We start from the raw sequence: 21,095 nt of genomic DNA on the forward strand, positions 1-21,095 counted from the left end.
CGGACTGGGGGGGACGACATCCAAATTGGCTGGGGACGCCCAAATAAGGGGGGGGTCTGAGGTGTCCCCCCAGTCTGGGGTGCAGTTTGGGAGCGGGAGGTGGGCAGGGTGGTGCTTCCTCACCCTCCTCTTCCTCAGCCCCCTCCCCCCACTTTTCCCCAGGGTGCGGGGCAGGATTTGGGCCGGGGAGTGGAAAATGTGAGCGGCGGCGGGGCCGTGGCGTCCGGCCGGGCGCGGTGCCCCGGCGGCAGCGGGGGGGACCCGGGTGTCCGGGGGGGCCCAGGCGTCCGGGGGTGCGGGGCCGGGGCGCGGGGAGGCTTCCGGTAACCGGAGAGGGGGATTGTCCCCGAGCCTGCTCGGACACTGCCGGACACCCGACACGCAGCTGCCCTTCCGCTGGCCGGGCTGGGGCTGCGGCGCCGGGGCTGAGCCCCCGCGGCTCGGTGCACGAGTGGGGGGCGATCCCAGGGCACCCGGGGGCTAGGGAGCAGGGGCTGAGCCCCCGCGGGCTCGGTGCGGGTGTGGGGGCAGCGACAGAGCAGCCACACGCCGGGTACACGTGTGGGGATGTGGGGCTGAGCACCCACACAATCAGTGCACATGTGGGGAGCAGCAGAGGCCCCCCCCCAGCACACACGGCCTAGTGCCTCAGTTTCCCCCTGCACAGGGGGCTGGGCACCCACGAGGGGCCTCCCCAGCCAGACCCTTTCGGGTGCTGGGTCCCCCCATCCGTGCGGGCGTGCGGCCGCGTGCCCCGTGTGCCCCCCTGTGTCCCCCCCTTGTCTCCCCGTGTTCCCCCCGTGTCCCGTCCCCCCCAGCGCTCGCCTAATCCCCCGGCGCTTGTTTGCACAGCAAAGTGCTGCTGCGACGGATTCCTGCCGGGGCCGGGGCGGGGGCACCCGCGGCGCCGCACACGCGTGTGCACGGACCCGCGGGCACGGGGGCACACCCAGCTGGGGCACACGCGTGTGTCGGGGTGCGGGTGTGGCGGTGCCAGCGTGTGTGCACTGTCACCTGCGGGCGCCTGCCGTGGGGCACGCGTGGTGCGCACGCGTGGTGGTGCAAACGCGCGTGCACGGCCGGGTGTGCGCATCGCACAAAGCGTGCAAATGCGCGTGCACGGCGGCGTGTCAGCGCGCGCGCGCGCTGCCGAGACAGGCCACGCGTGTGGCAGTGCACGCTCACGTCCTGGTGCAGTCGTGTGTCACCGTGCGTGCTTGTTCCCGTGTCCGTGCGTGCACACCGCGGTGCGAACCCACAGCACACGCGTCCTCGTGTCCCTTCCTGCGAGTGGCAGTGGACACACGTGTCCCCGTGTCACCGAGCACACCCCGTGCCAGTGCACACGTGGAGCAGTGTAGACGTGTATGCACACACTTCCCGTGTTGCTGCACACGCGTGTGCACGCCGCGGCTCCCTGGCACACGCCCCCGTGCCGCACACGCGAGTCCCGGTGCCGGTGGCCCCGGTGCTGGTGGCCCCGGTGCCGTGGTCTCGGTGCCGGTGCCGGTCGGTGCAGGAATGCGGAGGGTGTGATGAGCTCATCCCGCTCCCTCTTCCCGGTGACGCCACCGCACAGCCACGCGCCCCCACCCCTGTCCCCCCCCCCCGGGGTGACGTGGCTGGGCACCCGCAAGGCCGTGTCCCGCGGGTGGCCCCATCCCATGGTGGCCCCATCCCCCAGGTCACCGGCGGCGCCCGCGGCTGGGCCGATGCCTTCCCCGAGGACACGGTGGCCGATCACGTCGGGGACACGCAGGGGCGGCGCTACTACCGGCACCTGTCAGATGACGAGGACCTGGTGGCCTCCGGAGGTGAGCGGACCCCGGGGAGCACCAGGGTGGGTGGGTCCAGATGCCACCCTGGGTGCCACTTGCAGAGTCCCCGCTGCTAATGGCATTGGGACCTGGTAGTAAGGTGGCACTGAGTGGGTCGGTGCCACCAGGGGTGGGTGTCACTCTGAATGGGTGTTGCTGTGGGTTGGTGTCCCATGAGTGGGTGCCACCCTGGTGCCACCACGTTGTGGCCATAGCAGATGGCACTAGGACTTGGTGGCATCTGGTGGTAAAGTGGCACTGGGTGAGAAAATGCCACCTTGGGTGAGTGTCACCATAAGTGGGTGCCACTCTGGATGCCACTTGTGCTGTCCCCATTGCAGGTGGCACCAGGACCTGGTGCCATCTAGTGCCAGTGTGGCACTGAGTGAGCATCACCCTGGGTGAATGTCACCATGAGTGGGTGTCACCATGGGTAGATACAGCCCTGGGTGCCCCCATGTTGTCCCCAGAGCAGATGGCACCAGGACCTGGTGGCATCTGGCAGTAAGATGTCACCAGCTGGTTGCCACCATGGGTGTGTGCCACCATGGGGGTGTGTCACACGTGTGAATGCCCCCCTGGTGCCACCACATTGTCCCTGTCATGGATGGCACTGGGATCTGGTGGCATTTGGTGGCAAATGTGGCACTGGGTGCCACCATGACCGGGTGGGTGTCACCGAGGGTGGGTGTCCCCGTGGGTGTTTGTCACCTTGGGTGCGTGACCACACACATGGGGTCCCCATGGACGGTGCCACCCTCACGCTGTGCCCATGGCAGATGGCAGCGGGGAGGACGGCAGTGGTGTCCCCTGGCCACCGGCAGTCGCGACCCCAGCTCCGGACAGCGGGCTGGCACCCACCGGTAAGGGGACACTGCGGATGGCACCTGGCCCCGGGCTGGTCCCTGCTGGCACCGCTCTCAACCTCTGTCTGCTCTTCATCCTCCTCCTCCTCTTCCTCTTCCTCCTCCTCCTCCCTGGGGACAGCGCCCGGGCCCCGCCCCGCGCCCGCGGGCATGGTGGTGGCCGAGCCCGAGGACGACCCCCCAATCAGTAAGTGACAGCTTTTGGGGACCTGCCTTTGCTGCACCCCCACTTTTCTTCCTGCTGTGCTTTGTTGGGTGGGATCCCAAACACGGGGGGGCACAGCTGGCAAACAGAAGGAACATCTGGATGGGGGGGTCACAGCTGGATGAGGGTCACAGGGGGGATTTTTTGGGTGTGCAGGTGCCACCCCCCAGTTTTGACTCCCCACCCCCAACTCTAACACCCCCCACCCCCAGTTTATTTTCGGGCGCTGGTGAACTTCACCCGCAGCATCGACTACAGCTCACGGCTGGAGGACCCTGATTCCGAGGAATTTCGGGAGATTTCTGAGGCCGTGGTGGATACGGTGAGGACTGGGGGGAGTCGGGGGGTGCTGGTGGTGGAGGGCACCCAAGGGACCACTCTGATCCCCCTTTTCTGCCCCCCAACAGCTGGAGTCAGAGTATTACAAAGTGCCCGGGGAGCAGGTGGTCAGTGTGGTCTTCATCAAGTGAGTGGGGGGTTTGGGGGGCTCTGGGGGGCCCAGAGAGTTTTGGAGGGTCAGGAGAGCAGGGGGGGCAGAGGGGGCTGGGGGAGCAAGGGGTCATCTGGGGAAGTTTTGGGGTGCAACAAGGAGCTTTTGGGAGTGCAGGGAGGTTTTGGGAATGATGGAGATGTTTGGAGGTGATGGGGAAGGTTGGAGGTGATAGGGATGTTTTGGGATGCAATGAAGGGCTTTTGGGGTGCAGTGAGGAGATTTTGGGGTGCAATGACTAAGTTTTGGGGTGGAACAAGGGGCTTTTGGGAGGGCAGAGAGGTTTTGGGGGTGATGGGGTGGATTGGAGGTGATGGGGATTTCTTGGGGTGCAATGTGGACACTTTGGAGGCTCAGGGCTGATTTGGGGGTGCAGTGTGGCTATTTTGGGGTGCTGACCCCTTGTCTCCCAGGCAGCTGGATGGGGACGTGTTCGTGGAGCTGGATGTGGGCTCAGAGGGGAATGGGGACGAGGTGCAGCTCGGGGGGGTCCTGCGGGACCTGTTGGCCGGCGGCTCCATCGCCTCCTACCTCACCTCCCCCCATGGCTTCCAGTTCCGCCGCCTGGGAGCCGGTGAGCCTAGGGGAGGGCTTGGGGGGGAGCCTGAGGGGGTTTTGAGGTGCTCTGGAGCGGTTTGGGGTGGGGGGGCTCAGAGCACCACATCCCAACCCCTATTACTCTGCTGGCTCTCACGTCCTGGCGTGTGTCAACCCCCCACCAAATTGGGGTGGGGGGGTGTTTCTGGGTAACCCCCTGACCGTGTGTCCCCTTCCTGGCCACAGTGACCCCCCAGCCACGTGCCTGCACTGTGGGGGAGTTCTCCTGTGGCAGCGGGGACTGTGTGGCCCTGGAATATCGCTGCGACCGCCGGCCCGATTGCCGTGATGCCTCTGATGAGGAGGGATGTGGTGAGGCAGCTCGGCACCCCTGGAACGCCCTCTGCCTCCCCCGGCCCCCCCTGCCCCCCATTCCCCACCCCATGGCCCCGTCACTCCCCTTCTACACCCCCTTTTCTGCCTATAACCCTCCTGTGCTCTCCTTCTGCATCCCCACTTCCCTCTTTAACCACCGTGCCCTTTTTACCCCACAGCCCCATAAACATTCCCTGCATCCCCTTTTTCCCATATATCCTCTACACTCCACTGCACCCTCATTTCCCCCCAACCCCCCCTGCACCCCATAAACACTTCCCACACCCCCTTTTCCCTCATATACCCCTCTATACCCCCCTGCACCCCCATTTCTCACTTTAATCCCCCCACACCCGTTTTATTCCTATGCCCCCATAAACACTCCTCACTCCCCTTTTTCCCTCCTATAACCCCTCTGCACCCCATTTTACCCCTACACCCCCCCATAAACCTCCCTTGCACCCCTCCCCTCCAACCCCCCCCAAACACTCCCTCTTCACCCCCACTCCCCCCTAAATCCCCCCATAACCCCCCTTTTATCTCCCCCAGAGCCCCCCCCACGGCCACCCCCCAGCACCGCCCGCCCAGCCACCACGCGCCCGCTGAGCACCGTCCCCGTGGGCACCACCCCGGCGTTCCCCCTGCACCCCGTCACCCCACGCCCCTCGAAACCTGCGGCCGGGGGGTGCCAGGGGGGCGAGGCCGCCTGCAGGGACGGGCGCTGCGTGCCCCGGGATTACCTGTGCGACGGAGAGCGTGACTGCGCCGACGGCTCCGACGAGGACGCCTGTGGTGAGTCCTGGGGGCAGCGAGGGTTTGGAGGGCTCTACCCAGACTTCAGCAAAGCCTTGGACACTGCATCCCACGGCAAACGCCTGGGGAAGCTGGCAGCCCGTGGCTTGGGCAGGTTCACTTTTGCTGGGCTGGGAACTGGCTGGTGGCCAGGCCCAGAGGGTGCGGGGAGATGGAGCAGTGTCCAGCTGGTGTCTGGTCACCAGGTGTGTCCCCCAGGATTCAGTGCTGGGCCCAGTCCCGTTCAGTGTCTGTATTGATGGTCTGGGTGAGGGGATTGAGATCCACACCGGGTTGGGTGCAAGTGTGGATCTGCTGGAGGATAGGAGGGCTCTGCAGAGGGACCTGGACAGGCTGGATCCAGGGGCAGAATCCAGGACCGGGTCCTGCACTTTGGTCACAACAACCTCTGCAGCGCTACAGGCTGGGGACAGTGACTGGACAGTGGCCAGGTGGAAAGGGACCTGGGGGCACTGATGGACAGCTGCTGGACATGAGCCAGCTGTGCCCAGGTGGCCAAGAAGGCCAATGGCACCTGGCCTGGATCAGGAGTGGAGTGGCCAGCAGGACCAGGGCAGGGATTCTTCCCCTGTACTAGGTACTGGTGAGGCCGCACCTCAAGTGCTGTGTCCAGTTCTGGGCCCCCCAGTTTAGAAAGGATACTGAGGGGCTGGAACGTGTCCCGAGAAGGGCAACAAGGCTGGTGAGGGGTCTGGAACACAAGTCCTGTGAGGAGCTGCTGAGGGAGCTGGGAAAGCCTGGAGCAAAGGAGGCTCAGGGGGGACCTTGTGGCTTTGCACAACTCCCTGACAGGAGGGGGCAGCCGGGGGGCTCTGCTCCCAGAGAACAGGGACAGGAGAGGACACAGCCTTAAGCTGCACCAGGTTTAGGCTGGACTTTAGGAAGAAGCTCTACATGGAAAGGGTGATTGGGCATTGGAAGGGGCTGCCCAGAGAGGTGGAGTCACCGTTCCTGGAGGTGTTTAAGGAAAGCCTGGATGTGGCGCTCAGTGCCATGGTCTAGGTGACAGGGTGGTGTTGGGTCACAGGTTGGACTCGATGATCTCAAAGGTCTTTTCCAACCTGATGCTGGGATTCTGGGATTCTGGGTGCTGACTTCCCCCATGCCCCCCAGGCACCCCGTCCCCGTGCGAGCCCAATGAGTTCAAGTGTGACAATGGGCACTGCGCCCTCAAGCTCTGGCGCTGTGACGGCGAGAATGACTGCGGCGACGGCTCTGACGAGAGCGACTGCCGTGAGTACGGGGGCTCGGGACGCGCGTGGGGACATGGGGACACAGCTGACACATGGTGCCGTGACCCCCCACAGCCACCAAGGCGCCCGGCGCGGTGTGTGGACCAGCGGAATTCCGGTGCGTGTCCAGCGGGAGCTGCATCCGTGCCAGCTACCAGTGCGACAGGGAGCCCGACTGCCCCGACCGCAGCGACGAGGTTGGATGTGGTGAGTGACACCGCAGGGGACAGCTCAGCAAGGAGGGGACATGGGGACCAAGGCTGGGCTGGGGATGCTGTGCCAGGGATGCTGTGTGCAAGCTGTGGGGACACGTGGCGCTGTGGCATTGGGATGGCGACAGTGCGCCCAGAGATCCTGTCATGTGCCCAGGCTGTCCTGGGGACACAGGGCTGGGGACACTGTGTCTGAGCCAGGGACCCTTTGCTGTAGCACCAGTCTGGGGACACTGCCCAGGGACCTTGTGCCATGGCCCTGGGCTGGGGACATTTTGTCATGATACCAGGCTGGTGACACTGTGCCTGGGGACATTGTGCCATGGTGCTGGGCTGGGGACGTTGCACCCAAGGACCCCATGGCATGACACCATCCTGGGGACATTCATGGCACCAGGCAGGGGACACAGCACCCAGGGACCCTGTGCCATGGCACCGTGTTGGGGACATTGTGCCCAGGCACTCTGTGACATAGCACTCGGCTGGGGACCCTGTGCTGGGAGCTTGCTCCCAGGTGGTGCCACGCTGGGGACATGTCACAGAACCAGGTTGGGTATCAGGGACCCTGGCCCCAAGCTGGACTGGAGTGATGGTGACAAAGAACCTGTCCCCAGCTGGGTCTGGGGTGGCAGTGTCCCCATCCTCCAGTGGTGCCACACGGAGCAGGCAGTACCGGTGGCAGTGACAATGACAGGGTGGCGGTGGCAGTATCCCTGTCCCCCGGGGGTGCTGCGAGGTGTGGGTGGTGCCAGTGACGGTGACAGTGACTGGGTGGCGGTGGCAGTGCCCCCACAGGTGGTGACGCTGCCGCGGGAGTCGGTGCAGGCAGTGCCAGGCCAGACCGTCACCTTCACCTGTGTGGCCACCGGTGTCCCCACGCCCATCGTCACCTGGCGCCTGAACTGGGGACACACCCCCAGCAGCCACAGGTGGGCGGGGCCGGGGCCTAAGGGGTGTTGGTTGTGGATTGGAGGGGTTGGAGGAAGGGGCGTGGCTTACTCTGGGAAGGGAACTTGTGATTGGGTAAGGTCTACGATGGGCGGAGCTTCCATTTGGGTGGGGCCTGTGTGGGCGGGGTTTGTGTTTCGGGGCTGAGGGGCGGCTTGGGCCGGGGCTTGGGAAGTGGGAGGAGCTTGTGACAGGCGGGGCTTTGGTGGGCGGGGCTTCCATGGGGTGGGGTTTGTGGGCGGGGTGTGGTCTCTGTGGGCGGGGCTTTGGGTGGGTGTTTTGATAAATGGGCGAGGCGAACAGCCTGTGATGAGCGGGGCTTGTACAATGGGAGGGGCTTGGGATTGGGGCGGGGCCTGGGTGTGAGGGGGTCATGCAGAGGGAATGGGCTCCTCTGCTGGGGTGGGGCACTGGGTGTGTGGGGCACCAGGTGTACTGGGTGCCAGGTGTGTGAGGCCCTGGGTGTGCGGGGTACTGGGTGTACTGGGTGCCAGGTGTGTGGGGCACTGGGTGTGCTGGGTGTGCAGAGCCCCAGCTGTGCCGTGTGCTGGGCATGGGGTGTGTGTGGCTCCGGGCGTGCCGGGCTCTGTCTGTGCCAGGCTCTGGGTAGCAAATGTGCCACGCAGGGTGTCGATCGTGAGCGAGGCTGGGCAGGGCACCCTGACCATCCAGGATGTGAAGGAAGCTGATCAAGGCGCCTACACCTGTGAGGCCATCAACACCCTGGGCATGGTGTTCGGCATCCCCGACAGCATCCTCACCGTCACCCGCCCCGGTCAGCGGCCCCTTCCCTCCCCTCCCCATGCCACCAACCCCACCGTGGCACTGTCACCATCACCCACTGTCTCATTTCCCACAGGGCCATGTCCCGAGGGTCACTTCCAGGTGACAGGGACGTCCCGCTGCCTGCCCTGCTTCTGCTTCGGCGTCACCACCTCCTGCCGCGCCACCACCCGCCACCGCCACCGCCTCCACCTGCGCTTCAACCGCCCCAACGACTTCAAGGGTGAGTTGTGGGGACAAGGGACAGGGGCAGGGGACACACCAGGGGCTGAGTGTTTCCTTGCAGGTGTCAACGTGACAGTGCCGGCAGCGCCATCCGCACCCGTGCTCTCGGCCACCCAACTCCACGTGGATGCGGGCACTGAGGAATTCCAGCTCCTAGACCTGTCACGCCGCTTCCTGGCACTCGATGCCTTCTGGGCACTGCCAGAGCCCTTCCTTGGGGACAAGGTGATGCCAGGGTGGGCTCAGGGCTGGGGACACCAGTGGCACGGCTGCTGACAGCCCACTGTGCTGCCAGGTGGATGCCTACGGGGGAGCGCTGAGCTACGGGGTGCGGTACCGGCTGGGCCGGGGGCCCCCTGAGCCCACTGCCCACCCCGACGTGCTGCTGCGGGGCCACGGGCGGCAGCTGCGGGCACGTGCTGGTGACACCCAGCCAGACGTCCTCAACCAGCGGCACGTGCCCCTCACCGAGGTGGGTGTGAGAGGGGATGGGGATGGTGGGGAGATGATGCCGGTGGTGATGGGTGGGTGATGATGATGGTGGTGGGTGGATGATACCAGTGGTGGTGGGGGGATGATACCAGTGGTGGTGGGGGGATGATGCCAGTGGAGACGGGTGGGTGGTGTGGTAGCAGGTGGGTGAATCCAGTGCTGGGAAGGAGACACTGATGGGTGGGTGGTGCTGGCAGCGATGATGCTGATGATGGGCACTGGTGCTGGTGGTGGCAGGTGGGTGGTACCAGTAGTGGCAGGTGGGTGATGCCAGCATTACCATCACCCTGCTGTGACACTGCTGTCACCGTCCTGGCAGGACCACTGGGAGGACGAGCAGGGAGTGCCAGTGAGCCGGGAGCTGCTACTGCTGGTGCTGCAGGGGCTGGAGGGCATCTTCATCCGGGCAGTGTATGACGGGCGCATGGCCAGCGTGGGGCTCAGCGACGTGGCCATGGACATCACTAGCATTGCGGACACCGGCCTGGGGCCGGCCGGCGACATCGAGGAGTGCAGGTGACCGCTGGCAGCAAGGTCACGGGCTCAGTGCCACCACTGCTGTGATGCCACTGTGTCCTGGTTTGTGTCACCCCAAGACACACTGTCATACTGCTGTGTCCCCAGGTGCCCCGTGGGCTACACAGGGCTGTCGTGCCAGCGCTGTGCCCCCCGTTTTGAGCGGGTGACAAGGGGACCCTACCTGGGGACCTGCTCCGGTTGCGGCTGCCACGGCCACTCCAGCACCTGTGACCCCGTTTTTGGGCATTGCCTGGTAAGGAGTGAGGGGTTGATGAGGTGACAAGGGGACAGGGACACAGCTCAGGGTCACCACTCCCTTGTGACATGTGTCCCCCTCCCAGAACTGCCAGCACAACACAGAGGGTCCCCAGTGCGAGAAGTGCAAACCTGGCTTCTTTGGCGATGCCACCAAGGGCACAGCTACTGCCTGTCACCCTTGTCCCTGTCCCTACACTGAGCCATCTCGCAGGTGGGTGCCAACCCCAGGGACCAGCCCCTGATGTCACCACCCTGGCATCACCGTTGTTGTCACCCACAGGTTCTCGGAGTCCTGCTTTTTGGACACAGATGGCCAGGCCACCTGCGACGCCTGCGCCCCTGGATACGCTGGCCGCCGCTGCGAGAGGTGGGTGGGGGGTCCCTCCCTGTAACCCCTCCCACCTGAGAACCCCCCCCACCCATCACCCACTTACCACCCACCCGTCCCCTACCCATCCACAGGTGCGCCCCGGGCTATGAGGGAGACCCCATCCAGCCGGGTGGCAAGTGCACCCCGATTGGTGAGTGGGGGTGCTGGCGGGGGTGGGGGGGGATCCCCGCACCTTTGGGTGACCCCCCACCCTCATCCTCGCTGCCCGCAGGCCAGGAGCTCGTCAAGTGCGATGCCCGCGGGGGCCAGGACGAGGCAGGTGGCACCTGTCGCTGCAAGGTGAGGGCAGGGGGCTGGGGGGACAGTGGGGCAATATTGTGGGGCAGCAGTGGGGGGGCAATGGGGGGCTGGATGCTGCCATCCCCCACTGCACCAGTCTGGTCCCAGGTACCCAGTCCCTGCCCTAACACTCATCCTACCTGTGCCCCATAGCACCCAGTCCAGCCCCCACTCAGAGCCCTTGAGGCAACCAGTCCCAGCCCCCCATAGCTCCAAGTCCCACCCCCCATAGCTCCCAGTGCGATCCCTGGGGTACCCAGTCCAATCCACCCAGCACCGACCCCACCTCCTGCCCCATGGCACCCAGTCCAACCCCCCAGCGGGACCCACTCCAGTCCCCCATAACACTCAGTCTGACCCCTGTGACACCCAGTCTGGTCCCTGGGGTACCCAGTCCCACCAATGCCCCCAGCCCCCATCCCACCCACTGCACCCAGTCCCCCCCATTGCCCCGCTGACCCCTGCCTGCCCTATGCCCCCAGCCCAACGTCCGTGGCCGGCTCTGCGACTCCTGTGCCGCTGGCACCTTCCACCTGAGTGCTGCCAACCCCGCGGGCTGCCTGCCCTGCTTCTGTATGGGGCTGTCCCGCTCCTGCGCCAGCTCCGCCTGGCACCGCCACCAGGTACCCTGTGGCCCGGGACAGGCTGTGCCAGACCGTGCCATCCTGTACCACGTCATGCTGTGTCTCATCGTTGTGTTGATGTGTCATTCCATGGCTTGCTGTGCCGTGCCACCGTAGTGCCATGTTGTGCCATGCTGTGCCACAATGTCATGTCACCTGTGCCGTGTCATGCCACACCGTGTGGTGCCTTGTCATGCCTTGTCATGCCGCTATGTGCCATGTAGTGCTGTGCCATACAACCTACGTGTTGTGCCTTGTCATGCCATGTAGTGCCATGCTGTGCCACACCATGCCCACCACAATCCCTCCCGCAGGTGCTGCTCAGCTCTGAGGACTCGGCACCGCTGCCCCTGGCCAACATGTCAGGCACGTGGCTGGAGGGGGCCATGCCACACTTTGTGTCGCCACGGGAGCTGCGCTTTGACGCCTTCCGGGAGCTGCCACGGGGCATCCACTACTGGGTGCTGCCTGCACCCTTCGCCGGGGACAAGGTGACACGGCCGCTCCGGGGGACGCCTCTGAGCCTCTCCCTGTCCCCACCACCCAGTTCAGGGGACAGGTGACCCTGAGCCATGCTGGGTGTCCCCTCAGGTGACAGCGTACGGCGGGGAGCTGCGGTACACGGTGACACACCGGGCCCTGGCGGGTGCTCCCCTGCTCCCCGGGCACCCTGATGTCCTGCTCCAGGGCAACGGGATCTTCCTGGAGCACTTCTCCAGTGCCAGCCCCCTGGCTGGTGTCCCCACTGCTGTCACTGTGCCCATCCGTGAGGTGAGAGCGGTCCCTGTGTGGCACTCAGCAAGAGGGGTCGTGGAGGGAGGGGATCAGACTGGGTGCCGGGGAGGGGTTGGTCTGGGACTCCCAGGGGTCAGACTGGGCGCCATGGGGAGGTCACCTTGGGTGCCCTGGGGGCCGGGCTGGGTGCAGTGGGGGATGGCGGCCCCCATGTCACCCCGGTGCGGCACAGGGCGCCTGGCGCCGCGCAGACGGGCGTGATGCCACCCGCGAACACCTCCTGATGGCCCTGGCCGACGTGGACCTGTTCATGATCCGCGCGTCCTACTCGGAGCAGCCAGAGGAGAGCAGGTGGGTTCCTTGTGGGGTCAGGAGGGGACACAGGGGGGCGGCAGGGCAGCGCTGACCCCCTCTGGCCCTGCAGACTGGCCGATGTCACCCTGGACGTGGCAGTGCCACACGCCACCGGCCGCCCGCCTGCGCTGGAGGTGGAGGATTGCGCCTGCCCCCCTGGGTACCGCGGGGCCTCGTGCCAGGTGAGACTCTCAGGTCCCCTCACTGCCACCACAGGGATGCTGAGCCGTGTCCCACCCCCCTGCCACTGTGTCCCCTCCAGGACTGTGACACCGGCTACACCCGCAGCACCGCCGGGCTCTACCTGGGCACCTGTGAGCCGTGCCAGTGCCACAGCCACGCCAGCGAGTGCCACCCTGACACCGGCGTCTGCCAGGTCAGCTGGGGACAGCCAGGGGACACCCTGGGGACCCCCATGGCGAGGACACAAATGCCATCACCCCCTTTCTTTACAGGGCTGCCGGGATCACACGGAGGGTCCCCAGTGTGACAAGTGCCAACCTGGCTACTACGGCGATGCCACCCGGGGCACCCCGGGTGACTGCCAGCCCTGTCCCTGCCATGGACCCCATGGGGACACCCAGTAGGTGCCATTCCACGGTCTGTCACATCCCTGAGGACACTGATGGGGTGTCACCTGTCCCTTTGTCCCCTCCACAGGGTGACCAAGATGTGTTTTGAGGACACGGACGGGCAGCCCACATGCAGTGCCTGTGCCCCAGGACACAGCGGCCGCCTCTGCGAGAGGTGACAGGGACACCAGGGTGGGATTGGGGGGTGTTTTTGGGGTGAATGCCCCTCTCACTGCCTCATTTGGGTTTGTCCCACCGCAGGTGCTCGGCCGGGTATGTGGGGGACCCGCTGCGGGGAGAGCCATGCCGAGGTGAGCGTCATGGAGTGGGGACCAAGTGCTGTCCCCTGTGGTGGCAGTAAGGGGGGCTGTGGCTGACTGCGTGTCACCCCTCAGTGCCCAGTGTTCCCGGCGGGCAGTGCCAGTGTGACCCACGCGGCAGCACCAGTGAAGGCTGCGACACCAACGAGCAGTGCCGCTGCAAGGTGAGCCTTGTGTGTGTGTCCCCAGCCCCGGGAGGGGTGACAGGGCCATGTCACCATGCTGTGTTTCCCCCCAGGCCAACGTGGAGGGTCCCCACTGTGCCACGTGCCGTCCCCACCACTTCCACCTGAGCGGGGATGAGCCAGCCGGGTGCCTGCCCTGCTTCTGCATGGGCATCGTCCAGCACTGCGCCAGCACTGCCTACGCCCGTGGCACCGTGAGTGTCCCCTCTTGTCCCCACGTGTCCCCAGGGTGTCCCCATGTCCCCAAGCCCGCTCACCCCTCGATCCCGCAGATCCGGACGTCCTTTGCCCCGGGGGATGCCCAGGGGTTCGCCCTGGTGAACCGCCAGCGCAGCACCCGAGTGGGCAGCGGCTTTGGGGTGCAGCCGGGGCACCCCCAGCCCTACCTGACCTACGAGCGCTTTGGGGAGCTGCCCCCTGACTCCTACTACTGGCAGCTGCCACCCCCCTACCAGGGGGACAAGGTAACGGGGTGACCCCTGGGGGACAGGGTGCCCATGGAGCCATGGGAATGCCCCGCCAGGGGCTGCACCCCCTCCCCATGGGCACCCTGGGCACTGTCTGGGAGATGGGCACAGCCTCCTTTGTCCGCCCTTCTCCTCTTTCCCTTTCCCCCTTAGCCTTTTCCCCTTTCCCTTCCCTTTTTCCTCTTTTCACCTTGTCTTTTTCCCCTTTGCCCCTTCTCCTTTCCCTTTTCCCATAATTTTTGCCTTTCTCATCCCTGTCCTGTGCCATCCCCTGTCCCCTTCATCACCCCCATTGTTTTCTTTCTCCTCTTTCCCCCTCCCCTCTCCTCTCCATCCTCTTCCCTTCCTCATCCCTATCCTCTTTCTTTCCCCTCTCCCTTTTCCCATCCCTCTCCTCTTCTTCATCCCTACTTCATCCCATCCCCATCCCCATCCCCATCCCTGTCTCCATCATGCCCATCCTCTTCCTCTTCCCTGTGCCCATCCCATCCCACCTCATCCCAACCTTTCCCTTCCCTTTCCCACTCCAATCCCAATCCCAATCCTGCCCATGTCCCGGTGCAGGTGGGCTCCTATGGGGGTCGGCTCCGCTACACCCTGACCTACACCTCGGGGGGACAGGGAGCCCCCCTGCCTGACGCTGACATCCAAATCACGGTAAGGGGGTGCTGGCTGGGGTGGCACAGGGACACACAGGGTGACACCAGGACCCCCTGACCCCCTTGTCCCCTTGTCCCCAGGGCAATGACATCACGCTGGTGGCCTACCAGCCCGACCTGCCCCCACGGACCCCCCAGGCCTTTGAGATCATTTTTCGGGAGGTAGGAGGTGGTCGGCGGCTTTTGTCCGTGATGTCCCCCTGTCCCAGAGTGTGTCCCCCGCTAAGCCCCTGTTCCTGCAGCAATACTGGCAGCGGCCAGACGGGCAGCCAGCAACACGGGAGCACCTGTTGATGGCACTGGCCGACCTGGACGAGATCCTCATCCGAGCCACCTACTCCACCAGCACGGCTGCGGCTGCCATTGCCGACGTGGCCATGGACACAGCCGTGCCCCCCCAGCCCGGCTTGCCCCCGGCCCTGGAGGTGGAGGAATGTCGCTGTCCCCCTGGGTACCATGGGCTCTCCTGCCAGGTGAGCCCAGCCCCTCCCAGTGTCAGTGCATCACTCCCATCACCTCCCTACCCTCCTTCCCAGTACCTCCTCAGCATCCCCCCATCAATCCAGTAGGACCCTCCACCACCGCCATCACTCCTTGCATCATTGTCCCCATCATCAACTCCAGCATCCCCCACCACCCCAGCATCCCCCCATCATGCCCAGTATCACATTCCATCATCCCTCCAGCATCCTCCGTCATCATCCTTCCATCATCTCATCTGCCTATCAAACCCACCATCACCCTGTCAGCTTCACCCGCATCACCCCTTCATTCTGCCCCCCAGTATCACCCCCTCATCACCTTCCATCATCATCCCTCCATCAGTGTACCATCATCACCATCAGCAGTCCCATCATTGCCCATCAGCCCCCAGCATCCCCCCATCATCCCCAGGATCACCCCCATCACCCTCCATCACCCTCGTCACCCCTTCAGCATCTCCCCAGTGTCACCCCATCACTCTTCATCACCCCTCAGCACTCCCATCACCCATCTGTCCCCCAAGCCCCCCCTTCCCCCCTCCCCAGGCCCCTTCCCCAGGCTCTGGGGGTCCCGACGCTGTCCCTTCCCGCAGGACTGTGCCCCCGGGTACACACGCACTGGCGGGGGGCTGTACCTGGGGCACTGCGAGTTGTGCGAGTGCAATGGCCACTCTGAGAGCTGCCACCCCGAGAGCGGCGCCTGCTCCGTAAGGCTCCACATTCTGAACGTTTCTGGGGGGGCTGTGGTGTTATCCCAGTTGTGACACCCCCAATTTGTGCCCCCACTATCCCCCAGGGCTGCTTGCACAACACAGCAGGGGACTTCTGTGACCAATGTGCCCCTGGCTTCTACGGAGACGCCACCGCCGGGACCCCCGAGGACTGCCAGCCCTGCGCCTGTCCCCTCCCGTACCCCGAAAACCAGTGGGTGCCTGCACTGCGGTGGGGGTGCCGGGCTGGGGGTGCCAGGGAAGGGACGTGCCCTCACCTTACTCTGTCCCCGCAGGTTTTCCAGGACCTGTGAGAGTCTGGGAGGCGGTGGGTACCGCTGCACCGCCTGCGAGCCGGGCTACACCGGGCAGTACTGCGAGCGGTGAGGCTGCTGGCACCCCAAAACCTGCCCCAAACACCCACGCCATGGGCTCACCCCATATACCCACCCTGCTATACCTGCCCTGATGGGTTCACTGCCATATACCCACCCCAAAACCCCACCCCATGGGCTCTCCCCCATATACCCACCCTAAAACCCCACCATGACTGAGTCACCCATATATACCTATCCCCAAAACCCACCTCCACTGCCTCAGCCCCATATATCCACCCACATCTACCCACCTCAATGTACTCCGGCAATACCCACCCAATGCGCTCACCCCTATGAGCTCACCCCAATATACACGTCCTAAAGAGCGTGTGTGCTCACCCTGACATACACACCCCAGATGCTCACCCCAGTTTATGCACCCCAGTACACCCACCCTGATATACTCACCCTGATGGCCTTTCCCTTACAGACCCACCCCAAAGTGCTCCCCAATACACCCACCCTAATACACCCACCCCGATATAGCCACCCCAATGTTCTCCTGCTATACCCACCCTGATGTACTCACCCCTATGAGCTCACCCCAAATTTTGCATCCTAAAGGGCTCAGCCTGACATATGCACCCCAATACACACTGCACCTACCCTGATGGCCTCACCCCAGCAGAGACACCCCAAAGTGCCCACCCTTATACCTGCCCTGATACAGTCACCACCCCACTATACCCATCCTGATGTACTCGCCCTGATGTGCTCACCCCAATATACCCACCTTGTGTACCCCAGTATACCGCCCATACACACCCCAATGCACCCACCCTACGTACCCCAATATACTCCCCATATACACCCCAATATACCCACCTTAGGTAGCCCAATATGCTCACACCCTAATGCCCCCTGCCAGCCCACCCACCCCAATATACTTCCTCCCATTTGCATCCCACTGCGCCCCCACAAACACAGTGCCCCCATTTCTCCCTGCAGCTGCGCCCCGGGGTACACGGGTGACCCCACGGTGCGGGGCCAGGGCTGTGTCCCCGCGGGGCCCCCGCCCGCGCTGGCCGTGCGCGTGCACCCCGTGCGCACCGCGGTGCCGCAGGGCAGCCCCGTCACCCTGCGCTGCCAGGCCACTGGGGACCCCCCGCTCTACTACCACTGGGTGCGAGAGGACGGGCGGCCCCTCCCTGAGGGCGCCCAGAGCCGCCGACAAGGTACTGGGGGGCTCCAGGGGGGGACGTCAGGGTGTCCTCAAGGCGTGGGGTGTCACCTGCGTGTCCCCCCAGGCGAGGAGCTGCACTTCCCCAGCATCCAGCCCTCCGAAGCCGGCGTCTACGTCTGCTCCTGCCGCAACCTCCGGCACAGCAACGCCAGCCGCGCCGAGGTCATTGTCACCGGTAGGTTGTTGTCACCGAGAGGGGGACACGCACAGAGGGGAGGCAGGAGCGGGGCTCACCCCTCTCTGTGGTGGCCCAGAGACCCCTGAGAAGCCCATCACTGTCACCGTGGAGGAGAAGCGGGTGCAGCGGGTGCAGCCTGGCGCCGATGTCACCTTCGTCTGCACCGCCAAGAGCAAGGTGAGGGGAAGGGGGCACAGCACAGCAGTGGGGCTGCGGGGCCGTTCAGGGACATTCAGGGTGTGGAGATGCCCCTGGGTGCCCACCTGGTCCTACAGAGCAAAGGGACACCCAAGGATGTCCTCACAGGGATATCCAGAACACGGGAACAGCTGTACCCATATGGACTCCCCCAAGCCCCCTTGGGTCCCTACACAGCTCTGTGGGACATCCCTGGGTGCCCACCCCTCCCCCATGGGTGCACAGCCAGACATGTGCCCCTCCATGTGCCCATCCCAGTGGCCTCAGGCCTCCCCACCTCTGTCCCCCCCAGTCTCCCGCCTACACCCTGGTGTGGACACGGCAGAACCATGGGACGCTGCCGGCAGGCGCCGTGGACTTCAACGGGATCCTGACGCTGCGTGGGGTGCGGCCCCAGGACGCCGGGGTCTACGTCTGCACCGGCTCCAACATGCTGGACATGGACCAGGGCACCGCCACACTCTACGTCCAGGGTGAGCCCTGACGCTGTGGTTCACCCCGTGGTGATGGGGTGATGGGAAACACCAGGGTGATGGGCACAGCAGGGCCGGGGCACTGGTGTGGTGGTCGCACTTGGCCCCCAGAGGCTGGGTTTGATGGGCACGTTGCTGTGTGGATGTCAATGCCCAGAGGCCAGGGTGATGGGCACATCCAATGCCTGGATACCAGGGGGATGGGTTTGCGTGGTGCCCAGTCCTTCAGGTGATGGCCACACTCACCGCCCTTGGCTCTGCGGCGATGGGCACGCGTGGTGCCCAGGTGCTGGGGTGATGGGCACATGGAATGCCCAAACGCTGGAGTGGTGGGCACACTTGGTGCCTGGACACCGGGGCAGTGAGCAGGTCTGATGTCCAAATGCCAAGGCGATGGGTGGGTTTGGTGCCTGGACACTGGGGTGATGGGCACACTTCCCTGAGACCCACCCCCTCCTGCAGCTGCCTCGAAGACTCAGATGTTCTATGGGCCCGTTGAGTTCATGGAGGGGCACAGGCCGGGTAAGTCACCAGGACAGGGTTCCTGGGGGTCTGCACGCTCCCCCCACCCGCTGCATGCCGGGGCTCCACGCACACCCTGCTGCCGGCTGTGCCACGCCACCCCACTTCCCACTGCCCCACCGCCTGGGGACAGCACTGGGGGGGCCTGGTGAGCCCTAAACCCCCCCGGGTCTCACCGCAGCCGGCACCGCCGCCGCCCCCACCGCCACCGTGGAGCCAGCGCAGCTGAGTGTGGCACCGGGGCAGCCGGCCGAGTTCCACTGCGTGGTCACCGGCAGCCCCCAGCCCACCCTTGAGTGGCTCGGTAGGTGCCCACTGGGGACGGGGGAACACCGGGACCGGGCGTGGGGACACAGAGAGTGAGGGTGATGCTGGACCGTGTCCCCGCAGGTGCGCTGCCACCGCGGGCTGTGGTTCAGGGCGGGACGCTGCGTTTCGGCGCTGTTGAGCCCGCCGACGAGGGGCACTATGAGTGCCGGGCACGGAGCAGCGCCGGGCAGCACATGGCACGCGCCTTCCTCCATGTGCAAGGTGAGCGGCATCACCATCGTCCCTGTTGCCCCGCTGTCCACATCATCCCCATCCCCATCATTTCCATCATCCCCATCACCCCGATCATTCCCATCTCTACTGTCATGTGCATCACCCCTATTGTCTCCATTGTCCCTGTCACCCCTCTTGCTCCCATCATCACTCATCATCTCTGTCACTCTGCATCATCCCCATTGTCCATCTCCATCGTCTCCATGGTCTGCAACATCCCTGTCATTCTCATCATCCCTGTAACCCTCATCACCCCTGTCACCTCCCACTGTCCATCCACCTCATCCCCATTGTCCCCATAATCCCATCATCACCACTGTTGTCTCTATCACCTCCAATACCCATCGTCTTCATTGCCCCCATCATCCATGTCACTCTCATTGTCCCCATTGTTCTCTTCTTCCCCTTCATTCCCTGTTGTCTCCTCAGCTCCATTGTCCCATCATCCCCCATCATTCCCTTGTTCCCATCACCCTTACCATCCTCGCCATCCGCATCATCTCCATCATCTCTGTACACCCCATTGCTCCCATTGCTCCCATTGTCCCCATCACTCCCATCGTCTCTATCATCCCCGTCATCCCATTGTCCCCATCATCCTCATCATCTCCATCACCCTCCTTGTCTCCCATCTCCCCCAGCACCTCCATCATCCCATGGTCCCCTTCACCCTCATCGTCTGCATCACTCATGTCACCCCCATTGTCCCCACCCCCCCATTGCCCCCAGCACTGCCCTGATCCCCCTCCCCGCAGGCGCGGGCACCCCACAGGTGCAGGTGAGCCCGGAGCGGACGGAGGTGCAGGAGGGCTCCACAGTGCGGCTCTACTGCCGGGTCTCGGGGTCCCCCACTGCCACTATCACCTGGGAGAAGCAGGGGGGCACCCTGCCGCCACAGGTGAGTGGGGCACTGGCACCAGTGGGTGCTCCAGGGGGTATGGGTGCACCACAGGTGCCACTGACACCCACCCTCATGCCACAGTCCCGCACCGAGCACGGTGACATCGCCACGCTGGTCATCCCCACTGTGACGGTGGCCGATGGTGGCATCTACCTCTGCGTGGGCACCAGCGCTGTTGGCACGGCCCGCGCTGCTATCGAGGTGGCCGTGGTGCCAGGTGAGGAGGGTGGGGGACACCAGCGGTGTTCGGGGATGGTTTTGGGGGGGCTACAACCCACCCATGCCCCCCCTTTTGCTTCCCGCAGGGGTGGCACCACCTGTCCACATCGAGTCCTCGTCCCCATCCGTCACTGAGGGACAGACCCTGGACCTGGACTGTGTGGTGGCAGGACCCGGCTCTGCCACTGTGACATGGTACAAGCGTGGGGGCTCCCTGCCGGCTGGCCACCAGGTAGGGCACAGCAGGGTGGGCAGCACCCCAAACGCTGCCCTGTCCCCTGCTGTGTGACACCAAACATGTCCCCAACTGCAGGTTTCAGGGTCCCGGCTCCGTGTCCCCCATGTCACGGCAGCTGATTCAGGGGAGTACGTGTGCCGGGCAACGTTGGGGACCACTGCCCGGGAGGCGTCTGTCATTGTCACCGTCGTGGCTGCATCTGGCTCATCCTATGGTGAGACTGGGCTCAGCAGCACCAGAGGGGACGTGCTGGCTCCCAACGGGTGGTCACAGCTCTGTCCTCCCCTGCAGGACCACCAGCTTCAGGTGTCCCTGTCCGGATCGAGGCATCCTCGTCCACCGTGGCCGAGGGCCAAACCCTGGACCTCAACTGCATCGTGGCCGGGCAGGGACAGGCCACTGTCGCCTGGTACAAGCGCGGGGGGTCCCTCCCAGCCAAGCACCAGGTAGGGGACACAGAGGGGGATGACGCAAAGGGAGGCTGGGGTTGATGCACAGCCCTGTGTGAGCCCAGGTGGCTCTGGTGACCCTTGTGTCCCCAGTGACCCTTGTGTCCCCTCCCCACAGGTGTCCGGCTCCCGGCTGCGGCTGCTGCAGGTGACAGCGGCTGATTCGGGCGAGTACGTGTGCCGGGTGACCAGCGGGGCCACCACCAAGGAGAGTGCAGTCATGGTGACCATCCAACCCAGCAGTGCCAGTGTCTACTGTGAGTGG

At 64.8% G+C, this 21,095-nt stretch overlaps 1 protein-coding gene across 4 annotated transcripts in view; it reads left to right on the plus strand.

Annotated features, from left to right (window-relative positions):
- HSPG2 (heparan sulfate proteoglycan 2) overlaps nt 1-21,095 on the plus strand; it is a 39,800-nt gene that overhangs the window by 3,379 nt on the left and 15,326 nt on the right. For 2 of the 4 annotated variants that reach the window (XM_032131473.1, XM_032131474.1), the window contains exons 2-51: nt 1,685-1,814; nt 2,597-2,680; nt 3,101-3,210; nt 3,296-3,354; nt 3,792-3,952; nt 4,162-4,287; nt 4,840-5,082; nt 6,217-6,336; nt 6,411-6,542; nt 7,332-7,476; nt 8,122-8,270; nt 8,355-8,501; nt 8,565-8,728; nt 8,799-8,975; nt 9,315-9,511; nt 9,620-9,767; nt 9,856-9,983; nt 10,053-10,139; nt 10,235-10,293; nt 10,375-10,442; nt 10,925-11,065; nt 11,380-11,556; nt 11,657-11,836; nt 12,033-12,151; nt 12,225-12,336; nt 12,417-12,530; nt 12,610-12,737; nt 12,815-12,901; nt 12,988-13,037; nt 13,122-13,210; nt 13,285-13,425; nt 13,504-13,695; nt 14,263-14,355; nt 14,439-14,519; nt 14,600-14,830; nt 15,433-15,546; nt 15,636-15,763; nt 15,846-15,932; nt 16,875-17,101; nt 17,174-17,284; nt 17,364-17,464; nt 17,778-17,958; nt 18,421-18,480; nt 18,662-18,784; nt 18,871-19,011; nt 19,779-19,921; nt 20,006-20,141; nt 20,230-20,375; nt 20,457-20,595; nt 20,673-20,827. In XM_032131473.1, coding sequence (XP_031987364.1) covers nt 1,685-1,814; nt 2,597-2,680; nt 3,101-3,210; nt 3,296-3,354; nt 3,792-3,952; nt 4,162-4,287; nt 4,840-5,082; nt 6,217-6,336; nt 6,411-6,542; nt 7,332-7,476; nt 8,122-8,270; nt 8,355-8,501; nt 8,565-8,728; nt 8,799-8,975; nt 9,315-9,511; nt 9,620-9,767; nt 9,856-9,983; nt 10,053-10,139; nt 10,235-10,293; nt 10,375-10,442; nt 10,925-11,065; nt 11,380-11,556; nt 11,657-11,836; nt 12,033-12,151; nt 12,225-12,336; nt 12,417-12,530; nt 12,610-12,737; nt 12,815-12,901; nt 12,988-13,037; nt 13,122-13,210; nt 13,285-13,425; nt 13,504-13,695; nt 14,263-14,355; nt 14,439-14,519; nt 14,600-14,830; nt 15,433-15,546; nt 15,636-15,763; nt 15,846-15,932; nt 16,875-17,101; nt 17,174-17,284; nt 17,364-17,464; nt 17,778-17,958; nt 18,421-18,480; nt 18,662-18,784; nt 18,871-19,011; nt 19,779-19,921; nt 20,006-20,141; nt 20,230-20,375; nt 20,457-20,595; nt 20,673-20,827 — 6,561 coding nt within the window. Of the gene's footprint in view, nt 1-1,684; nt 1,815-2,596; nt 2,681-3,100; nt 3,211-3,295; nt 3,355-3,791; nt 3,953-4,161; nt 4,288-4,839; nt 5,083-6,216; nt 6,337-6,410; nt 6,543-7,331; nt 7,477-8,121; nt 8,271-8,354; nt 8,502-8,564; nt 8,729-8,798; nt 8,976-9,314; nt 9,512-9,619; nt 9,768-9,855; nt 9,984-10,052; nt 10,140-10,234; nt 10,294-10,374; nt 10,443-10,924; nt 11,066-11,379; nt 11,557-11,656; nt 11,837-12,032; nt 12,152-12,224; nt 12,337-12,416; nt 12,531-12,609; nt 12,738-12,814; nt 12,902-12,987; nt 13,038-13,121; nt 13,211-13,284; nt 13,426-13,503; nt 13,696-14,262; nt 14,356-14,438; nt 14,520-14,599; nt 14,831-15,432; nt 15,547-15,635; nt 15,764-15,845; nt 15,933-16,874; nt 17,102-17,173; nt 17,285-17,363; nt 17,465-17,777; nt 17,959-18,420; nt 18,481-18,661; nt 18,785-18,870; nt 19,012-19,778; nt 19,922-20,005; nt 20,142-20,229; nt 20,376-20,456; nt 20,596-20,672; nt 20,828-20,948; nt 21,088-21,095 lie in introns of all 4 variants that reach the window. The other 2 variants (XM_032131471.1, XM_032131472.1) reach the window with 2 other exon arrangements.

This window comes from Corvus moneduloides, chromosome 22 (assembly GCF_009650955.1).
Source record: "Corvus moneduloides isolate bCorMon1 chromosome 22, bCorMon1.pri, whole genome shotgun sequence".
Classification (NCBI taxonomy): Eukaryota; Metazoa; Chordata; class Aves; order Passeriformes; family Corvidae; genus Corvus; species Corvus moneduloides.